The sequence below is a fragment of the Neolamprologus brichardi genome, chromosome 11, assembly GCF_056152115.1.
Source record: "Neolamprologus brichardi isolate AB-2024 chromosome 11, ASM5615211v1, whole genome shotgun sequence".
NCBI classification, from domain to species: Eukaryota; Metazoa; Chordata; class Actinopteri; order Cichliformes; family Cichlidae; genus Neolamprologus; species Neolamprologus brichardi.
Window position 1 is genome coordinate 2,236,784 of NC_142114.1, and position 23,217 is coordinate 2,260,000.

A 23,217-nucleotide genomic window follows, 5' to 3' on the forward strand; every position below is an offset into this window, starting at 1 on the left:
GCTGTCACCGGTGTTAACCCCAAAGTAAGCCACCAGCACCCACATGGCCTCCTTTCACTCAAGTGCGCCAGGACACACACGTCTTGCAGCCTGGGAGAGAATGGGAAGTGAAGACCGGAGGTGGGGGCGGGAATGGTAGGGGGGGAGAGTGAAGCTGAAAAGCAAGCAGGATGCGGTGGAGCAGGATGCCTTCTGTGAGCTCTCAACTCATTACTGGGGATTTGGCAATGCAACGAAGATGACAGCACTGGGGACAGTTTTATGTCTCAGTCTCTTCCTGGTAAATATGTTTTCCAAACGTGTACAGTATCTGTGCGGATCGCTCGGAAAGTGAAAAGCCTACAAACAATATTGCAATTAAGAGTTTCATTTTTTCCGCAGCTTCTCCCATCGCAGTGTGGTAATGACAGATTGTGTCATGGTTATCAACTGTGGCTCTGTTTGGTGAGGAGGTTATCAACCATCTCAATTAGAAACCCCACAGCTGCTATGCTGATTACAGTGTTGTAAAGAGGATCCAGATGAGGAAACTATGTCCCCTTTCCACAGCTGGGGGGAGGGATGAGGGCCCGAAACTAATTTGCAAATTTAATTTAATCACACAGTTAAGGCTGGTTGACAGCAGAGCATGATAAGAACGGATGACAATAATATAAATAAATTAAGGATTATGTCGATTCAAAAATAGATGCAACGTCACAGTGTATGGGGACCACTAGGAACTGATGAGAAGCATGTGCTTCACACACTAGTTCACACTGTGAGAAAAGGAAAGCAACAAAACACAGGCGTGAACTTATCTAAGAAGATGAGGATTTAATTCCTACCTTTGATAAAATAGCTATACATACACTTATGTAACTAAATAAACAATGAAACCCACTGAAAATCGGGAACTTAAATACCATCATTATTGCATAAATGCCACAGTGCTAACTACACTAAATCTTTTGTGTTTAAATTACTTAAATAATGACTGTAAAAGTATCATTAAGTGTCTTCATCAAACTAATCTGTCAAGTTCCGCAAATGTGTGCACATATGTGAATGTGCGTCCGTCTTTCTGAGTGTGTAATATCGCTGATTGGCAGTGAGTAATATGAGACTAGCAGTAATGGTGTTCAGTCAGTCTCAATGAGAGATATTCTGGTGTCAACTGCCATTTGGGGACTAATTATTGTTGAGATGAAGTCAAAATATGGCTCTCTCTCTATGTGTGTGTGTGTGTGTGTGTGTGTGTGTGTGGTTAGGATTGTTTAGTTTACAGTTCTAACCATTTGGTAGGATTAGTCTCTGTAACATCATGTGTGGAAACAGGAGCCAGTTGCTGGCGCTGTGGGAACCAACCACCATGTACTGCAGCGTGGTTGTGTGCGAGCATTGGACACTCGACTGCTTAAAGCTTCCAGGCCAGAACTACTACTGTCATCTTTAGAAAGCTTTTCCTCGTGTAAACCACAACAGTCACAAGTAACAAGTAATTATGAGCTTTTTAATGTCATTCTTTTCTGCCATGCCAAATTGCATGAAAAAAGTACTGTCTATATATTATTAAACATGGAAAAAATTTAGTACAGGTACTGTAATTTTTAAACAAGGGGGGAAATAAGTTAGACTTTAACTATACAACACATATTAAAAGCATCTTTAAGGGTGAAAAAGGGGAATTCAAAAATAAAAATGATATTTATTTTTTTTAACTGACAAACAAAAAAAGCCAGGGTAAAAGTTGAACTTTTTTTAGTGTCTTATCAAAGTGAGGTCTTGGTGTGGTTTTGGTGACGGTGGGCTCTGCTACGTCCCTGAACTGCCAGATCAGGGCCCCAAACAATCACACACTTTCTAGAAGTATTTTCCCACACCTCCGCAAGCCAAGTTGTAAAGTATACAGTTTAATTCCTGGGCCTCTGTGCTATAAACGGGCTGAGGATCCGGGTTTATTTTCTCTGCAGAGTTTGTCTTTGCTCATCAGAGAGACCCAAACATTGGAAGACAACAGCAGGCTGGGACGTGTCAAAGGAAGAAGTAAAGGATGATTATGAAAAAAGAGAATGGCTAAGGCACAGGTGGAAGGATAATTTGAAGGAGAGGAAAAGGAAACTTTCAGACTGAAAATAGTACAGAAAGAAATAAGAGTGCTGCTTGATACCACTTTAGATAGAGAAGCAGTGAATAAGAAGAGGGAGAGCAGAATGCTTGGGGGCACATGGAGGAAAGACAGAATAGGGTGACAAGTAATTACAGACATGGAGAAAGCAAAAGAAGAGAACCTGGATCTTTGACTGCTAATGGTAGAAATATCTGCTTTTTCTTCGCCTCGTGGTGCTCAAAGTACCAAATAATTCTTAAAACACAGTGGCAGTGTTTCCAGAAATCATTAATTGGTTAAACTTTTAAACCTCGTTGTGACCAGTTTCATGCAGGAACTATTTACTTTCTAACAAACAACTCCAGCAAAACTTAGCAGAAGTTGCCCCCTTGGAAAATGTAACACTGTTGCCTTAAAGTAGTGAGTCATTATTAGAGAATCATCGCTCCTAATAGTGCAGGTAAACTACTGGTGGTCAGGCGAGCCACACAAGTTGGCGACAAAAGTTGTAAAAATAATCTCAACAGATTAAAATCATCATCAGAGGAAAGAGAGCTAAAAGGTACGATGAACAGAAAAGTGTGGCGAAACAATAAAACGGCTGAAAGGGGAATGTCTGTTTATTAAATACTATGTTGTGTAAATTAATAAATACTAGTAGAACACTTGTTTACAAAATACAGAAGTATGAATATTATGCTTTATATTTTTACACAAAGGGGGAAGAAAATATCTGGGAGGACAGTAGGGCAGAGGTTTTTGTGGGTGTAATGTGAATGTAGCTAGAGAAAGAAAGGGTGGGGTGTTGGGGGGAGACTGCCGCCACTACTGCTGAGACTTATCAAAACAGCTCCTACATTCTTGCTCAATCACTCGGCCTCCCAGAGGACTAAACACTTCTACCAGTGTTTGTACTTAGGTAAACAGTGACAAGTGGGCTGTCAGGGGCCACTGTGGCCTTGCTATAGAGGCACTATACCAGGTTCTTCACAGTTCTACTGAACTGCTGCCACTTCTCCAAGTTCCACAAATGACGCAAGAACACCCACATGTCGATAGCAAGGAAACAAATGTAGGCGCAGATGCACACTGACATATGAAACACTTTTTTTCATAAGCATGTACACACTATTGCCTCTTAGGCCAGTATGGTGGTTGTATTGCGATCCCTGGGGCCCCACAGTGTCGACAGGGAGCTGCTGGTCAAACACTATTATAGCCTAGACTAGTTTCCACTATGCCAACACTGACCAGCACTCACTATCATTTTTATAAATGCTACATTTATGCTTCACAAAAACACACACAGACATATTATCCAGTGTCCTGGTGGCCCCAAGGCCATGGATCCCCAGCACTGATTGCTGCTGCAACAGTATTACACAGCAGGAAAAACTCCTGCCACATTAACTAAAGATGGGATAACTGCCACAACCATCTAGAGACAAAAGGGAAAAAATTATATTTGAGGCTACTCCCTAAGAAAATATGACTTTAATAGCCTTCGTTATTGCACATGCATATGCACTGCTACATTTCAAACTCATGTCTGGGTTTGATTTTTAATCTGAGTAAAAAATGTAACTGCAGGTAACTATTTTCCCCCAGTTAAGAGGCAAGTTTATCCTCCATTAAGGCTGAGCTTAAACGAATCAAACAGCACTCTCTGCCTAGCCTTGAGTATAAAACCTCACCGAGTGAGAAAAAATCATGTAAGAAACACAAGCAGTGATTTATATTTTTCCACCTCTAAAGTTTTTCCAGAAACAAAACATTTTTTTGACAAATCACATGTGTTAAGAGTGACTCAGCTACTCATAACAATAAAATAACAATATTTGCACTTAAAATTGTAAATCAGCACCAGAATTATGTATACAACAATGGCTTAAATGGCATTTGTTACTGCATGACTCACAGCAGCTAGCTGAGAAAAGATGGGTGCTGGCAGGCTGTCTTTAGGTCGCACATTAAAAAAGTAACACAACATTAAAGCTGGAACACTGATTCTGACAAAGGCAAAGTTCATAAGTGACTAAGCCAGTGCTATGCATGGACAGACATTCAACTGAATGAATGAGTGAATGAAATAATGGATAATTTTATGTGTTTTTCCCCCCGATTATGAAAAGAGGTTTGTCTGGATGAAAAAAACAAAAACAGTGTAGATGAGCAGATGATTCCCATAACTCATATAAACTCTGAATTGACATAATAAAAAGTGTAACTGTGAGAAACTCCAACCTCAGTGGGGGAGCCAAAGTCTGCAGAAGGACTGCAGGTGCTGGTGTCAGGCAGGGCGGTGCCAGCGCTGCTGCGTACAGGGGAGGATGGAGCGGCACCGGCAGGCGGGTCTGGGATGTTGGACGTCTGACGCAAAATGCCATGCCTCTGGAGACGAGCCCACGTTGAGCTCCAGCTGAGGAAGAGCTCATACAACAACTGAACCTGGAGGGTGAACCAAGCAGAGATAAACAGAGAACGTTAGTTTGTATTTTGTAATTATGGTTGAAAACAATTATAAAGACAGTTTACCAGCGAAACAATTTTTGGTTTCTCTGTTTGGGGGGAAAAACACTCATTTTGAATGGGAAGTGAGGACTGTTTATCACTATGTTGCATCATCTCCTTGTTTAACAGCACTTGTTTGGAAACTGAGAACATATTAAACACGTATCATTTAGTTTTGCCAATTAGCTTCTATACTCTGAAAAGTATTCTGTGCCAACTGAGTGCCTCAAAAGATAACCCTAACACACCACAAGTAGTCAAAACCAAATTCAAATGTATATTTTTTTTTGCCAAGGTCTGACTCAAACAGCTGCACTGGGGAGTTCTCATGTAGTTCTGACTTCTGAGGCCATTACCATGATTTGGCTTGGCAGCTTTGTTGTTATGTGACACTAAACCTAGTAAAAGCTGAGAGAGAAGGAAAGGGAGAAAGAGGAAATATTAGCCAGAAATGGACTTCTATCATTCTCATTCTTTCACTCTCTGACTTAACATACTTCTGTACTTGTCACTCAGAGAGGCCTCGTTTCACAAAAATGATGTAAAACCTATGCGTTGGTGTTTCTGTTCGATGGGTCACACTTTGCGAGGCGCAGCATGCTTACACACGTGCTTCACTGTGCAATTTGTTATCCATAACAACAAAACTTCCAAAGAAACACCCTCAGAGGAAAGTTAAATTCTGTCATCAATTTCCTGCTAAAAACTCACCACGATTAGGAAAAACTGAAGGCTCTGCGTCAAGTGTTCTCAGCTATTTATCATGTGTTCGCATTGAAAAGAGCCTTAGCTTTAAACAACAACAAAGCCAAAAAAAAAAAAAAGGAGTGGAAAACATGAGACGAAAGCAGGGGAATGTGATGTGATGCTTTCGGTTATTCATGCATTCACTTGGTGCTTTTTAGGAGGAAAGAAGGGAGAAAAGCAACACGCTTTCACAGTGAGCTAATTTCTGGATTTCAAATGCTTCGCTTCTGCAGCCAGCTAAGCCCGCAGCCCCCACCACTGAGGGTCCCTTAAACTTAAAGGTGCACAGGCACATGAGCACACATACGAAATAGACTCTGAGCACATTTTTACTCTCAGAGTCTCGCTCGCACACATGCTCTCCTGTTAGCGCACACATTGCAGGGAGGTCTTCCACAAATAATCATAAATCAAATTAGAAGCACCACAATACATTACAGCTGCGCCATTTCAAACATGTCCAGGAAGAGCTGCTACGCCGATTCAGCCGCTGTCCAGGGACAGGGCCAACAGCTGTTTGCCATACCCAACCAAACTGCACTGCCGGCAGGGGAGGTACGGCACCGTGCTCCCTTCTCTGAGAGTTGGGGCCTGGAACTCCAATCAAGCACAACAAGGCCTACTGCACTCAGTAGCAGATGTGGAAGAAAAGACTGAAGACTGCTGAGCAAAGGGGAAAAAAAGGGAAAATGTGTGCACAGTGAGATCAACACGAAAATGAATGACAGGGTTGTTACGTGACCTCTGTATTAGCATCTGGGATAAAGACTTGTCCTTAATTTTATGATGAAACTTAAGCGGAGCTTGAACTCCTTTCCATCCAACTTTTCATCATTGATCTTCATTCTTCATCTCCTACCTTCCCTCTGTTATTTACCCTGTCCTATGTCAACTTGCTGCTGCTGATATTTCTGCTTAGCAGGGTTAGACAGTTTAGCTCAGCTACTGCTATCAGGGTAGGTTGGGCCATGAAAAACATGCACACACACACACACACGCTTACATGAGCTTATAATACAGATGCAACATTTCATGAGTTGGGGAACATTTGGAGGCCTGGATTCTCCAAAGGCCTGTCATCTGCAGATCAGGAGGCCTGTTAGGGTGCAGTACTACAAACTGGAGACTGAACAGAGGCTTCCAACAGTCATTCATAAAAACACACAGATGGAGAGGGACAGGACAGCATGCAGATGGCGAGTGTTTGTATCCTTTTATCTAGCAGCAGTTTATAGAGAAACTTCACAAAAATGACATATTGTTGAGTATGTGTGGTAACTCTTGTGTACACGGGAACAGGTGTGTGCATATCTGTTCACTGAAATGCTGCACAGTTATGTGCCAAAGGTTAAAGCAAACAGTTGCGGTGTGTACGCTCGTTCCAAGGTGGTCCTGATAATGTTAAAGCACAACTAGTAACCCCAACTTTCAGACAGCCAGTCAGTCAGTTTGTTGAAGTAATATGGAGACGTTTAACTCCTCCTGTCCAGACTGAAAGGCATACAAGTGTCATATGGACTGTATTGGTTTCTCATTGCTCACACTTTTGCGGACGTGGTTGAACCTGCACAATCCAAAATTCATTAGGAAATTTGCATCTTCACGTGTACTGTCACAGTCACAGATAAAAATACTAAATACGACTACGATACTAGTTGCTACCTGTGAAAACGCACCACGGTGTTTGCTTGAAGGCTCGACTGTTTCACCACACTGTCTAAAAATACTTTTGTTAGTGCTATGAAGTAATCCATCATGTAATGGAAATGGAAAATCTGACTTAATGTGACAAACATGCAGTCGAGTAGCCGTGGGGAAATTTAAGGGCCCAAATTTGTTGCTTCTATTTGTTTACTTTAAATGTATTAATATCTCAAAATCAGCGCTGTGATAATTTATTTGTTTTGAAACGGCAGATGTAATTTTACCCCCAAAATCCAACAACCATTGTACTTATTGTACAGTAACTGTGCAGCATTCTGACAACCCCGTATATATATTCCCCCAGATGGCAACGCTAATTAGAAAGACGATCAAGTAGTGTGAGGTCTCTTTTGTTCTGGCGAGGGTGGGGTTGCTCTGGCAGCAGTTCTTAAAAAGCTGCAGTGAGACTTAAAACTGCATTAGCTTATTACCCCCCTCAAGTCAGAAATTTTACACAGAAGAGGGAGGTGAGCAGATGGGATGACAGAGCAAAGGAATTACGATTTTTTTTTTTTATTATAATGGCATCCAAAAACTAATAATGACTCATCATATAATCACAATAAGCCTCCCCGGCTTTGCCAGACACCAGCAGCATACTTGACGGGGAGAACAGAGAAGCAAGAAAAGAAACTTTCCCTCAGTAAAGTTCTTCTCATCTCTGGGAAAATTTTTACCGCAAGCAGATTAAGGCCTTTAATTCGTTTCTGGTACCAATTCCCCTCAATATCACCATGGCTCATCACTGTGGTCGAAGACATTTAACAGTGTGACCGCTCTAAAGGTTGACCCAATTAAGTGTTTACGGAGGAACTTAATTCAATACAGCTAATTCAATTGTGAAAAAACAAAACATGTGTAATGGTACATGTAGATGTGATTCTACGAGAGAAATGAAAAACAACACAGGGACCTAACTGGGAGACAAACATGTTCCGTTTGCAGTACGTCCGTATTCATCACAGTCTCGCTAAAACATAATAACATGCTGTAAAACAATGATGGTGAGTACTGCAATCCCTTACTCTTCTTGACTGAGACCTCAAAATGTTTTACCAAAACAAACAAGGCAACACTCTCATGTTTACACTTCCATTTTCATGAAAATTATACGAGTTCAGAAGATGAGGCAGTTTGTTTACTGGACTCAATCTATATCAGAAAATCATGCGGAGGCAGGATCTTCTTGCCAGCGTTCGTGCGTTCATATTTCAGGAAAGTTTACAAGGGGATGATTTGTATAAATATACATGTAATTCTAATGACTACTTTGTGACTGCGAAGACTGTCTGACTGACCTGAGGGTTGGAGCACTTGACGTGGACGGGCTGTAGATCAACATGGAGGCACACTACAAAGGAGTGCCTTCCTTCAGCGGAGCTCTGCAGCTTATGGGATGTGACAGCTAGTGTGGAAGTGCAGCCCATCGGCTCCAACAGGCTCAGGCTTTGCTGCTGGCCCAACAATGTGTATATGCTGAACTGACTCAGGCTGATCGTCCATGGGAAGGCATCACCTGGAGTTAGACATAAAGGAAAAGCAAACGATATATGAAAACAAGTACGTATATCGCAAATGGCAAAGAGATGCAAGGATGACAGACATTATGTGATGTGAGGGCAAAGAGCACAAGCCAAGAATTTCAGAAAGTTCCTGAAAAAGGTCAAGAAGTAGGATGAGTGATTATCACACTCACTATGGTCTCTGGAAAACTATGTGATTCTGTGTTATCCCATTTAACCTAGGTGCTTCTGATTTGTACATATTGTTCTCCATAAGACATGAATAGACCATCTTTCTACAAATCTGCCATACTGTTTATGCCATATGAAAGGCAACAGTTTTATCCAATATACACGTGTCACACCATAGCACAGAATTCGGCATATTTTGGTCTCTAGAGGCAATAAGGATTGTGTTGTGTTCCCTTTTTGAGAGAATCTGTCACTTAGATTTATTCGCTGAATATAACTTTGCTAATGTCTCTTCAGTGTAACCACGTCTATTTTCAATATTTGTATAGTTTAAAACTAGTATGAATCATAAGCTATGAGCTAAGGTCTCGCTTGGACTTCTTACAGGAAGAAGCAGCTACTTTTTGCTGCTCCCTGGTCACGAGGGCTCACCACAGCGGGTAGCTCCGTATGTTTCATTTGGCAGAGTGTTTTTTTGCTGTACGCTCTTCCTGACACAACCCTAAAAATGATTTATGGCTCCAGCTGGAATTGAACCAGCAACTTTGCCAAATAAATGTGTGAACCGCTTCACCACGAGGTCATCACCTGGTATATTGTGCCACTTAAACTTTGCATGTGGAATGCTGTGGATTGGTAACAGCATAAATACATATAACAAAAATGAGAAGTTTGTATTATTTTATTATTTGCAGTTTACTCCACCGTATAACGAATGGTGTTTCCAAATTCTCGGTCAGAATTTGAATCCAGAACCCCTAAACTTGGATCTCACACCCAGAAAGTCGGAGCACCCACACCCATCCCGAGTTAACAATCCAAGATGGTGGCAGTGAAAGTAAATCGAGGTAAAACTGTAAACTGTATTTGTGACTCAACTAAATAAGCAGAGCACTGACCGGGCTTTATCTTTGAATGTGCTGCAGCACTGGTTTTAAGGCCCCATAATCAAGTATTATATTGTATAGCTAGTGATGTATAAATCGCTCTACCTTGCAAAGAACCAAAACAAATCCTGTTTTTCCTCGCTTTTCTTGGAACAAGCTTACTCAGGAGTGATGTCATTCCCAAGTTCTGAGGTACCTGGAACGTGGGGGCCTTCTTCTCATTTTTCTTCCTTTTTGTTAAAACCCAGCGAGGGCAGCTTTGCCAAATCTTGACAGAGTCTGATTCTAAGATACCTTTAGGAATCCACTTATTTAAATTGTCCACCATATATGGGATCCACAAAATAGACAGCGGTGTGGCTTGAGTAAAAACATTTTTACTGCACATGAAAAAAAACTCGGACATTACATAACCTTTTACTATTGTGAAATGGAAAACCTGAGAAAAGGAATACTGAATAGTTATTTCATCTATAATTGATTACGCCACATCCATTAACCAGATACACAAACACAGTATAAATTGAGGCCTTATATTAAATCTGTGAGTCTGAAACAGCATGCAGCAATGGGAGTGCTTGAACCAATGAACTTGCTGACCCTGGAAGTACCATCTTACAGGCATGAGGAACAGGTTCATTATCACAGGGCCACAAAGTGCACTTTTACCAATACGCCCTTGGCAGGCTGCTTTGATCCCGAGCATTGAATATGAGGGATGAAGACCATTTCAAAGAGTAGGAATGAATTACTAAAAGCATGGGTTGTTAATTTTCACTGCAACATTGACAAGGCAGCTGATGTCACTGTTTTTGCTGTCGTTTTTCTTTCTCCTCTGTTTTTAACAACTGCATGCCCAATGCTGATGTCATTAAAAAGTTTGGAGAAAAGAAGTGTGCCCCCCCTTTTTTCTCCTCCTGAAGAGAAAACATTGCTCAACCATCTAAGTGTTGCTTGTGTCAACTCCACCAGGTGTGCACACCACATGTGCACGATCTATCTCTCAAAGTCGCGCTACTTAAGTTTGTTTGTCTTTTGTCATGGTAAATGAGTAGCAGTGGGTCAAAGGTTTGCTCAGTGTTGAAAAGACTATAATGATGATGAATTGACATTATATATGCTATTACTATTGTGAAATCATACATTTTAATTATTAATAAAAATTAAATGAGTTATTTAAGTGATTAAGTCATATTTTTTTTCTCACTAAATAGGATTAAATTCCCAAGATTTCCAATTTTAGCTTATGCATCTATCACCACCATTGTTTCTAATTTCAGCTTTGAAATCACTCTTTTTGACATCACTGTGTATCTGGATGTATGTCCCAGAGTATTTCAATAATTCTAATGAAAGTTTAGATTTCATTAGATGTGGTATGAAAACCTACCTTCTTCCAAGATGGGCTTTGAGACCACAAAGGGGAGCTCCTGTAGTGGTTCCATGTACTTATGCCCAGCACTGAGGATACTAATCTGAGGCAGGCAAACTACCAGAGTCCCAGGCATGGAGGTCTGGTTGTGGTACCAGCTACGCACAGTGCCGGGAATGTCGCCACAGATGATAGTGCTCGGAGAAGGGAGGCTGTCATTGGGGAGGAACACACAGCAGGGCTGCAGCTCCAACTTGAAAAAAGGCAGAAAAAAGAGGGGAACATTAATCATGTTAGCCAATTCAGCCTCACCCGATCAGTAAACAAGCACCTGTCTTATGCCATCCAAGTGCACAAAAGTTCAGTTTTTTTGCCAGTATTACAGAACTTGGACTGTGATGGAAAGAATAGAAGAAAAAAAATTGTGCAACATTCTGGGTGTTGCTGGAAAAGCCTGAACATGGTGAACAATACTTTCCTTGGTTTAAAAAAGGAAAAAAAAACTACATTTGGTCACACACACTAAACCATCTTACAAAATGCACATTACATACATTACATTACATTTTTCTGAGCATCCATTTAAAACCACTGTGATTTTCTGAAACAGAAAAACAAAAAACTTTGAGGTTTCGTCAGTTAAATACTAAAGTCTTTTTAAAAAGCACTGGAGATCAGTCCCAGCTGCACAATGTCCCAAATAATACATAAATAAATAAATAAACAAATCAAATAAAAATCAGAAGCCATTAGATGAGTAAGCAGTAGCCGGCAAGAGTGCAAGCAACAACTTTGAGCAACAATATTGCTTTGTGTTTTTCCATTTTACCATAACCTCACTGATTTACTAGCCTAGTTAATGAAAAGCAAAGGGGTGCAGGGTCCAGGGGGCAGACAGCAGGTGTTGCCAGATACTTGTGTGTGGATGTGTGTTCACTTCTGTCAGAGAGACTACTTCTACTTATTTTTAGTCTCACTTATTAGAGAGGTGGATACTCTATGAGCACTGGCTTCATGAGCAAGTTATACTGCAAGATATATTTGGCATATCTTAACACGTTACGCACACATTAAGACACACACCATCAAAATTTGCATATGCACTTGTATGATCTTTGGCTATAACTGCACGGGCCTGGAAACCGTCTCCAAGTTTTCATGGGAAGTGAAAGAGAAGGCGAGACAGAGAAAAAGACTTTGAAAGCAGGATCAAGAGGAGGAGAGTGAGACACTGAGAAAGAGAGAGAAGAAGAGATATGGTTACACTTTCATCATACTCTGCTTCCTCTTTTGATTATTCTTTAAAGGGTGGTTTGAAATGGGAACACTTTTGCACAGTGACACATAAGCTTTGGCCTTTTTAAGAGCTGGCACGCAGAGAAAAAAAAAATCACCGACACTGCCTGGGCTGTTGCAGATCTAAGCAGGGTTAAGCTGTAAAGCAGGCTGACATACGGAAAGTGCCGGCTTTAATACCATGACTCGGGCCTGCACTTTGACGACGGTGCCTGAGGCTAATGCTATCCTGCTGGACATCTTGAATATATATATATAAACAGATATGTGCCAAAGTCTTCAACCATCAAATATCGTCAGAACAACGGTACTGGCTGATGGGTGTGTTGGTATAAGGAACACGAGGAAACAGAAAAAATAAGAGCAATGACTTCAGTTACCTATACTGTAATGTCAACAAAAAAGCATTACAGCAAAGTTTATTATAATAACTAGAATCCAGAGAATGAGTTTGTTTTAATCACCGTGTGATAGAAAAAATGAAATCACTGAGTTCACATCATGTGACAGTTTGATTAAGCACCTGGATGATCTCAGGGCTGATTTAATGTAAAACGAAGCTCAATTATAATTCAAAGGGATTTTGTATATCATATTTCTGAGTAAGTACACAATAGTACAATATCATAGTAATTATCAATATAAACATTTTACTTATTATTTACTTTTTTAACACTGCCATCTAGACACAGACTGTAAATAACTATTACAGAACCAAGCAGTGCCTGATGATTGACCGAATCTGTCACCATATATCACGTTCTAGGAATTAAGGTTTTACACATAATCAGAGAAAAATATCATGAACATAAATCATTATAGGTTCAGTGAAATTAAAAAACAATGGAAATATGTTTGTGTTTTTGAGAGGAAACATCTGTAGAATTGTGGGAATTTTATGTAATAAAAATGATTAAGCAGGTGATTTTTGTTCATTTAAAAAGAGTAGTTGTGACTATTACAGGGTAGAAAAACACAGGCACCTATCTGTTACAGTGAATGTGAACAAATAACACAGCAGCTTATAATGGTGTTTGCTGAGGATTTTAAAGTGCTTATGATTGAACACAACGATGATGTCAGGTGTACAGCAGTCATAGTCTTGCCACATTACACAGAAATATACTAACAATAAACAGATAATATCTCACAGATGACGACAGATTTCTAGATGTTTATACATAAAAGCACAAAATGTTTCAAGGGGCAGAGTATGTAATGGAAAAGAAAATGTCACAACAATCCTAAATCTGGGCGATACAAAACGAATCTTTGGTTGGCTCTTTTCTCCTTTCATTCCCTTTTGATGACAGTTATTAAAAGCCACAAACACAGAGAAACAAACATGTTGTATTTACCAATGGCAACAGTACACAACAGTACAAGTCCATAGGGGGACAGTGATTAAAGCAAAAGAGCTTTTTTTCATGAGCGGATGAGGTTTGGATCTAAAGAGCATTTGATGCTCTGGTGACCAGTGAGGACTTGTTGAGGAATCCCAGTTGCCCGAAAGTGGATGATAGCACAAAAGAGAAAATATTACTATGCCAAAAGAAAACAGTTGTACTGGTTGGTAGCTGTCTTGTGAGTTCAAGTACAATCTTTTAATAATACACACTTATTCTGGGTCACAGCGCTGTCAGGTGTTCAATCTGCATCCAAGACAAAGTGGGCAAACATCTCCAGTAAGATCAAAATATAACAAGAACTTCTAAAGCTGCTCTAAATCTGTTCTTTTTAATAATATAAAATACTTGGGACTGTTTTAGCATATGAAACTTTGATGCCAAACAATTTTTGCTGAAATGGCCTTAAAATGTCAGCGAACATATTGGAAAAGAATCGTAAATGCCTGTCCTTGTGACCATCCTGTTACGACAGTGTCACGTTATTAGAAACGTGAACTCAGAACTGAACGGCAATCCTCCACCCAGTTCTCTGTGCTACTGTTAATAGCAGGTCACCCTGGTCACCTCGCAGACCTTTCCAAAGCCCCCCATCTGTGGTCTAATGCTTGAGCTGTGACTCATACACACACACACACACACACACAGGGAGACAGACATACAGTATCCAAACAAAGACGACAGGGGCAACAAAGGGCAAGAAAGGGGAGCACTGGAACTGCTGAGCAGTGCTGACAGATCCAAGAGAGAAATAGTCTGAGGTCAGAATGTCCCATATGCATCATTGCTTTTATGACTGCCAAAACCACTGACAGCATCTCTTCCCTCTGACCAACTCTACAGCCCTCTATCCCTCCATCACCCCAACCTCCCATGCCTCTGTCCTTTTGTCCCTCTCGCTGCTGAGCATGCATTGATTCAAGGTGGAAAATCTGCGTTGAGACGTGAGAGGAGAATCATGGTGTTCATGGTTATGGTTGACATGGCAACAGACACACAAAAAATGTTGCCCGTAATCACAGGTCAAAGTGGAAAGTGAGAGCATGTATGTGTTTTATGTCTCAACCTCAGGTGTAAAAGTGCAGTTGAGGTTGTGCAGGGTCGTGTTTGGTATCCCACACAATTGTGTTTAACAGCTCTGTAACAGGCCAATAAACACAGCACTGGAAGCAGTTAGTGTGTGCGACAATGTCCCCCTCCCACGAGCTGAGGACCAGGCCAAGTTCATGTATGTTTGTGTGTGTGAGAGAGAGACTTGCACAATGTCCTGTGACAGGAGGAAACTGACAGGAATACCAGGCTGCCCTAAAACTCATTATGTTCCGTCACATGCTTGGGTGGCAGCGGGCCACATTTTCACTACTCACCAGCCAGCCACAAGGCTCAGCAAACTAAATTATATTTTTATCCAAAATAGGATAGTGGAAATTTATTTTCTGTTAGTGTAGACCCGTGGAAAGGCGGTGTTTCCAAATGCAGCTAGAGGAAAATTCTGAAATGAATTTAAAAATAGAAATGGGCACAAATAATATGTGAAAGCCAGAGGCATAATTGCAGTGTGGAATATCTGTTACACAACTTTACCCTACTGGGTTTAAGGGTAATGTGGAATAAAACTGCAGCAAAAACAAGACAGATAGCCCCTGGAAATGACTCGGGTACAACAAATAATAAAGTGTATGACTTATGCTTCAACAGCCATGTAGTTTATACATTTATTTCTCATTATTACATGGATAAATAGGGCTGACGGTGTTTGAAAGGGATTAAAATTTAGATTCATATTCAAGTTGGGCCAAAGTTCAGAATGGCAGATGGTTTCATATAATATCTGTATTATTATAGAAGATTCAGTGGGGAAAAGAGAAATCAAAGATGCATAATTATCCGTTCCTTTTGTCCAATGACATCATGTCCTGTCAAAGTGAAACAAAATCTTTCAACATAACAAATGGAGTTAACGCTCAGCAACCTGGGACCATACTTTAGTTACCTACTGCCTCCAATAACAGATTCAGTCAGGAAAATAACACTGACGGACAATTTGAGTATCTGTGTGTGCGTGTTCGGGGGCCGCGGATCACATGGATCACTTGCAACACATTCACAAACTTTTTTTATTAATGTGAAAAAAACACTTTTCAATTTCGACCAGGAAATCTCAGTTAAACAAGAAACGAGACTGAAGCCAATCAACTCCTTATGAGGCTGCACGTGCAGGGATTTTACTGTGAAAACATGCTCAAATGACACACTTAAACATTTGCAGAAGCATGCACACACATACACTGTGTGCTTGCATGTTCTCTTGCAAAACTGAACACGTACACAATCATAGATCACATCCCCCCTGCTAGCTGCAGACAGCAGCTACTTAAAGAAAAGATTCATAATGAAAAGCGGTTTAAGAGGAAAAAAATATTCACAACAGCAGTCAGCTCAAGGTGTTAGATTTTTGTAAGGTTCAGACCTTGCAATATTAAAGTGAAACCCCCAACAATCAAACCTATAAGCAAAAACTTGGCAGGGTGCAATGAACACGAAAAGACTGCTGGCACAAGCAGGCTCAGTCAGGGGAAAATAATAGAGAAAATGAGAGCATAGAGAGACCACAAACAGGACATGACCCAAACTGGGAGCTGCTTCGAGAGGAGAGGGGCCTGTTAGCTACAGCGAATGCCTCCCATTCTACTTCTGGAAACTACAATCTCCAAGCAAGCCTGCTTATGAGAGAGAAGTGCTCTACTGGGATAAGATTATACTCTGAAGTTGACAGGATGGCCCCGGTCATCAGTTGAGCTCTGGTCTCAATAGGGAGCCAATGAAAAGATGATATTTCTGTTCAGTTCACCAGAATGGCTGCTGCAACTTGCAAGCTTGCCCTGACGGTAAATTCTCCACAAAAAATAGTGCATAAGATCGCCTCTTTTTACATACGTACACCAGCGCAGACACTGCTTTGTGAATCTGACACAGAGAAAAAGACTGCATTTGTTACTTGTGCTCACACAGATGAATTTGTCTCAGCACATCTCTGATATGCAACAAGATTCTCTCTCTGCCATTCAGTAATGAGACTGAGTGGGTTGACAGGAAACAAAGCTAGCTGAAAATAATGTGGGGACGTGTCACTTTGAATGATCTTCATGAAACTAGCAGTTTAAAGGTTGTTCAAGTCTCAGTATGGATGCCAACAAACAAGATTCAGTAAAAAAGCCCCAGAGAGTTTGAATTTTTGAGTGACAGCCTGGTTATTTATTAGGTGACCAGCGCTTATCCATAGATTTAGGTACTGAGCCCTTCCTCTCAGCCCTCTAAATGAACAAGGATCTGCTTACACTTTGATCTACAATACACAACCATAATTAAATGTAGGTTCTGGGCTGGGAGGCCACATGCAGCCAAGAGTAAATACTACTAGAAAAAAGACAAAAAGCTAAAAACATTAAAAAAAAGGGGAAGTATATCCATTTTGAGGTTATTTTGATTAAATTTTAAGATGCCCAAATACATTTTTCCCTTTGTTTCTTTTCTCTCATCCCTATCTGGCACCAGATCACAGAGTTCTAAAAATGGGGTCTTCTTCGTGGGTTGTGTGTTTGTGTGTGTCATGCACGCAGCAAGCTCTGCTCAGTTTTATTCCCGATCACTTCTCCGCACCATCAGATAGGGTTCAGAATACAGCCACATGTGCCGACCCTGTTTCAAATCTTTGGGTCTTAATACCCCTGAAAAGCATCCCTGACTTCATGCTCTTCTGAGCAGCAGTGGGAGTGCATGATCTGTCTTGTGTCGTACTTCTCCCTTGAGTCTTTGTGAGGATGGTTTATCTGGTTCCAGCAGAGCAGGTTCTAATAGAGAGGAAGCTGAGGGCCAAACACACTCAAGCTTTAAAAGGCTGAGGCCATGTGGAAATGGCCTATATAACCACAGGAGGCTCTTAGGATCTGCCGGGCCTCGCCAGTAAATGACAGAACAGTGAGTTAGATGGAGGACAGCCCGTCTACTCTTAAGACCAACTTAGAAGCGCAGCAGACAGTATATTACTCACCGATAATCATTCATAGACACAGCTATATGTTTCAATCATGAACTGACAGATTATAGGAACGAGAGATCGGCCTTGTCCAAAAGAGGGATTCAAAATTTTAGCACTCATGACAAAACAAAGCAAAAATACATTGCTACTGTTTACCCTCAGTATTTAAAAATGTAGATAAGATGTTAGAAAACTGAACTGCTCCATTGTATGAATGGGTTAGCTGTCTGAATCTTCCTGGAGTGCCATTAATGAAAGTACCATATTTCGTACTGTTCGTATTATATGGTACACATATGCAGCACAGCAGTCATGCAACAGAGTACTTGCAAGCACTACAAGCAATTACTGTCACCCTCACCTAACTCGACCCAGGCAATGAAATACGTGTGATATCAGTCCTGCGGTGCTGTACAAATCCGCTCTTAGGCTTATTGTTTTCATATCACTGTAGGGAAGAGAAACTTGGATGCCCTAACTCTGTACAGACCTTAGCAGACCACAGACTTTGTAGGTCAAGATCACCCCTCTGTAGAGAGACCCACAACATGTGAAGGCCGCACGCGCACACACTCGCACATTTAAACACGTACGTACCGACAGATTTTTCCCTCTATTTTTCTACACACAATAATAAAGCCACGACACACAGGAAATCACCCAGAGATAGAGGAGAGGAAATTAGAAACACCCTCTCAGCATCCCCAATGAAAACATTTGCAACTCTGGAGCAGAAAAATCTCAGTGGAAGGATCGGCAGCAAACGGAAAACACATCCCTTTGTTTTAAAAACCTGATACCTCTCCAAATGTAATCTTCCTGTGCCTGCACCAGACGGGACACTGTGTTTCCTAAGTGGCCGGTCAGATGAACAGAAGGTCCTCAGAGCACAGAGCCCACTACCCCACCCACCCACTCTTAACCTTCTGCTCCCCTTCCTCCTTCACATCTTCCTGCATTTTCTGTTTGCTATAAACCAAAACAAACAAAACCCCAAAACAATAGTCAAAACGTGGGTGTTATAATACAAACTGGATCTTTAACATTTTAACATGATTAATGTGTGTACCTGAAGATTCCACTACGCAGATGTATCTTGCGGTACATAGACAGAGATAGAAGTTTTGCTTGTAAACCTCAGAGAGCAGATTTATTTCCTGATCTTCATGAGAAAAAACATTTAAGCATGATGCCTTTTGACACCAGATAGGCTGTGTCTCACCCACATGCCACCACAAGCAATAAGATCGTGGGCTGGCACCGCACAACGGGCTAGGCAGCCAGCCATCTATGTGGCCCTGCATTCCTCTCTTCCAACACTGCTTACAGAAGCTGACAAGCTCTGGAGGTCTCCCTGGCCGAGGTGGAAATCTGCAAAAATAAACGCTTTAGGTGACATGAAGGCTTTGTTTGTTTCTGCTAGCCCAGCTGTTTGTGTTAGCGCGGTGGGTTAATTGCGACTTTGATCGCTGCGTTTATTGATCCAACAGTGGCCTTAGGAGCGCGGCTGGTCTGGCTCGCCTCACCTACTCCCACCCGTAATCTCAAACAATCACCCCTCCACCACCTCAGCATGGTGAGCCAGTACAGATGGGGCTGAACATGGTTCTCCATTGGCAGAATGCTAGCAGTTTGCATGGAGCTACAAACAGTCCATCTACCTGCAGAAAGCATCTGTTGCCAGATGGAGGCAGTGTCCAAAGTATGTGGTAGAACCGGCCTGAGCCTTACCCTACCTATCAGTGTTGCTGATCCCTCAGTCACCCACGGAAGAGAGTGAAGTTATAACATCCAAAGAGCTGAAGTAAAAAACAATTCAATAATTAATCCATTTTTGCCGCCACTGTCTATACACTGTTACATACTTTAGATATTTTTTCGTGCTTCTCTTGTTCCTGGTGAACTCTGGAATGGGTGAAGGGTGTCAGTGCCTTTCTTGTTCTAGTCTATATGTCAGCTAGTCAATATTCAACCCAAGCACAACTGAGCTCCATGCTTTTAAGGTTTTGGGGGACTGCATGGACCCAGTAGGTTAAAAACCATTTTCTGCAGTGAAATACCTACACAAAAGGACAACTGTGGCACCTCCAAAAAAGCATAAGTGGGACCCTGTCAAATTAAGGCTGAATACATCGCTGATGTTTGAGCAGCATCAAGGATGGGCTAGATTATTCTGGGTGAGAGAGATTGCCTAAAGGTTAGATTATAAGTGATGCAAGATTCATGGAATAACTGACAGCTTAGAGCAAAGTCCTCAGATATAAACACGGGTTGACTAAAGTTTGGCCAAAAGCAAGCTTGGCTTGGTTTATCTATAGTGGTGACGGTGTACCCAGACAATTTTGGCTTTGGCTAACTGAAGAGAGTCAAGGTGGCTGTGATAATGTTATGCAGTATGTAATACAGGCCAAGTTGGATCAAATGGTGATGGACTGCAGATGAAAAGAGGATTCAAGGGCTAACTCTGGCAGATTTTCACCACTACTGATTTATACAGTGTGACCCAGTGAAGCAGGCCAAACCGGGCTGTTCTAAACCCCAAATGATCTGATTCGACCTGTGTTTGGCACGGCTTCCTTCATTGTCCCAAGACAAAGGGTGGATGTGTGCTCCATCAATTTAACCCGATTCCCGTCCAAACTAGCTTTCCAAGACATATTCAGCAGATCAGGGCATGAACTGCACATCATTTTTCTATGACAATTTTAAAACATCCCAATTCTGTCAGCGATTGCAGCTCCTGTGGCACATCTGTACTCGCTGTAGTGTATCAGGAGGGTTTTTTCAACCAAAATCAGTTCCAAGTCTCTAAACTGCTGAGATTCAAGAGGCTAAAAACACAGGAGAATCTCAGTAAGCGCTTTTCCAGTACAGTCCGGTGAGAGGGTCAAATATGTGAGTGCGTCTATAATGGCTCTGAGGTCATTAGTGTATTGACACAGCGGCAGATGATGGAATGGGATTCTGGCCACACATGCACATTAACACACACTCGTCAAGATGTGAACGTGTGCATACATACACCCACGCACAGTGTTCTCACTGGGTAAACAGCCAATGACATCTACTTTTGCATTGTGGGCTCTTGATTTAGATCAGGCGATACTTTCTTTTTGTATTTCTTACATATTCACTAACTACCTCACCCTGTGCCGCTTTCAGTCCTTCTCTCGTTCTTTATTCTTTTGCTGTCATCCTCAAATCGCTGAACAGTCTTGCAGAGACTTAATATTAGAAGAGACTCCTTCTGTCCTTAGCATTAACCTCCCTCTCTGTTTGCACTCAGCCAATCAGCACTTAAACAATCAGGAACTGCAAGCAATTATAGCGGGCTATTCATTTTCATATGCTGTTCATATGCTGAAACACAGCAATTCATTTTCTATTACATCGCGGCCTCTCATATGTAAAATATGTGTACCTCATTCATAATGTGTGCATGTATTATTTGAATGCTAATAAATGTGAAATATATTATTTGACATCATATTGTTTGGGATCAAATACTCTAAGGAGTGTGTGGGTAGGTTTCGTGTGTGAGGTGATAACAGGTTAGTTAAATTGTTTCTTTTTTGCTTTGTTTTTTTTTAAGCACATCCGTTTTAAATTATTGCAAAATGATAACATTTATTTTTTGCACTCAGATTTATCATGCTAAATGTTAGTATATGGATTTAGACTTACTGTATAATAGAAGCCTGAATTATTTTTAGTATGCCATATCTACCAAATTGCTTATGATTAAGATGAGCCAGCATCTCTCAGGATTTGTAAGATGACTGTCAAGTTTAAAAGCTAACAATTTATCTCCCCAATACTGAAAGAAACATGGTGTTTAAAGTGGCCCGAAATTAAAGCTGTAATTACAAATCACTTGGAAATTGTGGGTTCTGACAGACAGGGAGGATGAGGTGTTGAATGGAAGGATGATATGATGAAGGGAGGGGGGCAGAGGATGAAGTAATGTGCCTGCACAAAGCACTCAATCCGGGGGTCAGATCCTGTTCATGGAAACCATCTGGCCAGCTTGATCTGAGCCACACCAAATCCAGTGCACATGATTCTCCTTTCTGTATATCTCTCACTTTCCTCCTGCCTTCAACCTCAGCTTCTTCCCATTTTTATCCAGTATTCTTCCCAGCTTCCTACACCTCCCTCTCCTTTCCACCGCTTTACCTTTTTTACCCCACTGCTTTTTTCCCCCTTTTTCTTTCTCAAAAAGTATCCTACTCATTAATGCATGGCAGCTGCAGGGAGCAGTGTTACTTCATTTTTCCATGGCAACGGTCTCTCTGTTTCAGCAGATCCCATTTCAGTTTTGGTAACAACGTGCTCTGTTGCCAGTGCTGAACACATTCATGTGTTAAATAGAAGGAATCATTTTAAAATTCCTGAAATAGAATCACCATCCTGATCACTTGCAATTATTATCAGAGCCAAAAAAGAACATGGGTGTCCTCAGGAGAATAGGGTGGAGAAGGGGAGATGGCTGGATGAAAAGTGCTACGGCTGAGCAGTGGGGGAGAAGAGTAGAAAACAAGAGGGAGAGTAAACACATAGAACGCAGAGCTCGGGAGATGTGGTAAATAGCAATGACCAGAAGAACAAGAAGAAAGAAAAGCTGTGGGTGAAAGCTCCAAGGATGAGTGCAGGAGCCACTCGTAGACATTTCACGCTACTCCAGCCTACGTAACATTTACAACAGTGCCCAATGTCAAGTGACTATTTAAAAAAAAACAATAGAAAAACATATTACATTACCAAAAAACAAAGCATGCACAATTAGGATGATGTGTGCTGGACAGAACACTCTGAGTCCATCATGCATGTTGCAGTGGACACTGGCTTTATTGCTCTAAGCGAGTGAAAGACTGAGACCTCTGTTCATCCAAGAAGTAATTAGCATAGGTAATGTGTAAACTCCATTTGTCTACGAGCCAGCAAGTTTTTCTGTTTTCAATATCAGCTGCCTGACTTTGTCACGGACAGTCTCTTTACTTTTTTGATGGTGCTTTAATTATTTATGAATAATGACTTGGATCTTTTCATTGTATGTGTCATCTATTATTCCTAAACAGGTAAGACTCTTACAAACTGAGATAGCTAGGACAGTACATAATTTAAATCGAATAGATATCACAGGTTAGAGTGTGGCAATATGAGGGCTCGGATTCAGATAAGCTGTGTTTAGGAATGTATGTTAACATAGTTTGTTGGTCCTATTAAAAAAGGCAAATATGGTGAAAAGAGTGACTTTAGAGCATAAGACTCCACACAGAAACATGTTCTGTTTGTCCAGCTGCTATTCTGGGTTCATATTTGAGAGGCATAAGACATTACATAAGCTTGAATATTCAAATAAGACTGAGACGAAGGTAAAGTGAACAGTTTATTTTTTCTAAATTACGTTAAGTATTAATTATAATGATTAATTACTGTACTGATGGCATCTCCAGACATTTTCACTTTATG

General features: G+C 41.1%; 1 protein-coding gene across 3 annotated transcripts in view; it reads right to left on the minus strand.

Annotated features, from left to right (window-relative positions):
- vps13b (vacuolar protein sorting 13 homolog B) overlaps positions 1–23,217 on the minus strand; it is a 297,453-nt gene that overhangs the window by 137,842 nt on the left and 136,394 nt on the right. For all 3 annotated transcript variants that reach the window (XM_087847951.1, XM_087847953.1, XM_087847952.1), the window contains exons 23-25: positions 11,023–11,257; positions 8,350–8,567; positions 4,334–4,537 (exon numbers count right to left, since the gene is read on the minus strand). In XM_087847951.1, coding sequence (XP_087704077.1) covers positions 4,334–4,537; positions 8,350–8,567; positions 11,023–11,257 — 657 coding nt within the window. The remainder of the gene's footprint in view (positions 1–4,333; positions 4,538–8,349; positions 8,568–11,022; positions 11,258–23,217) is intronic.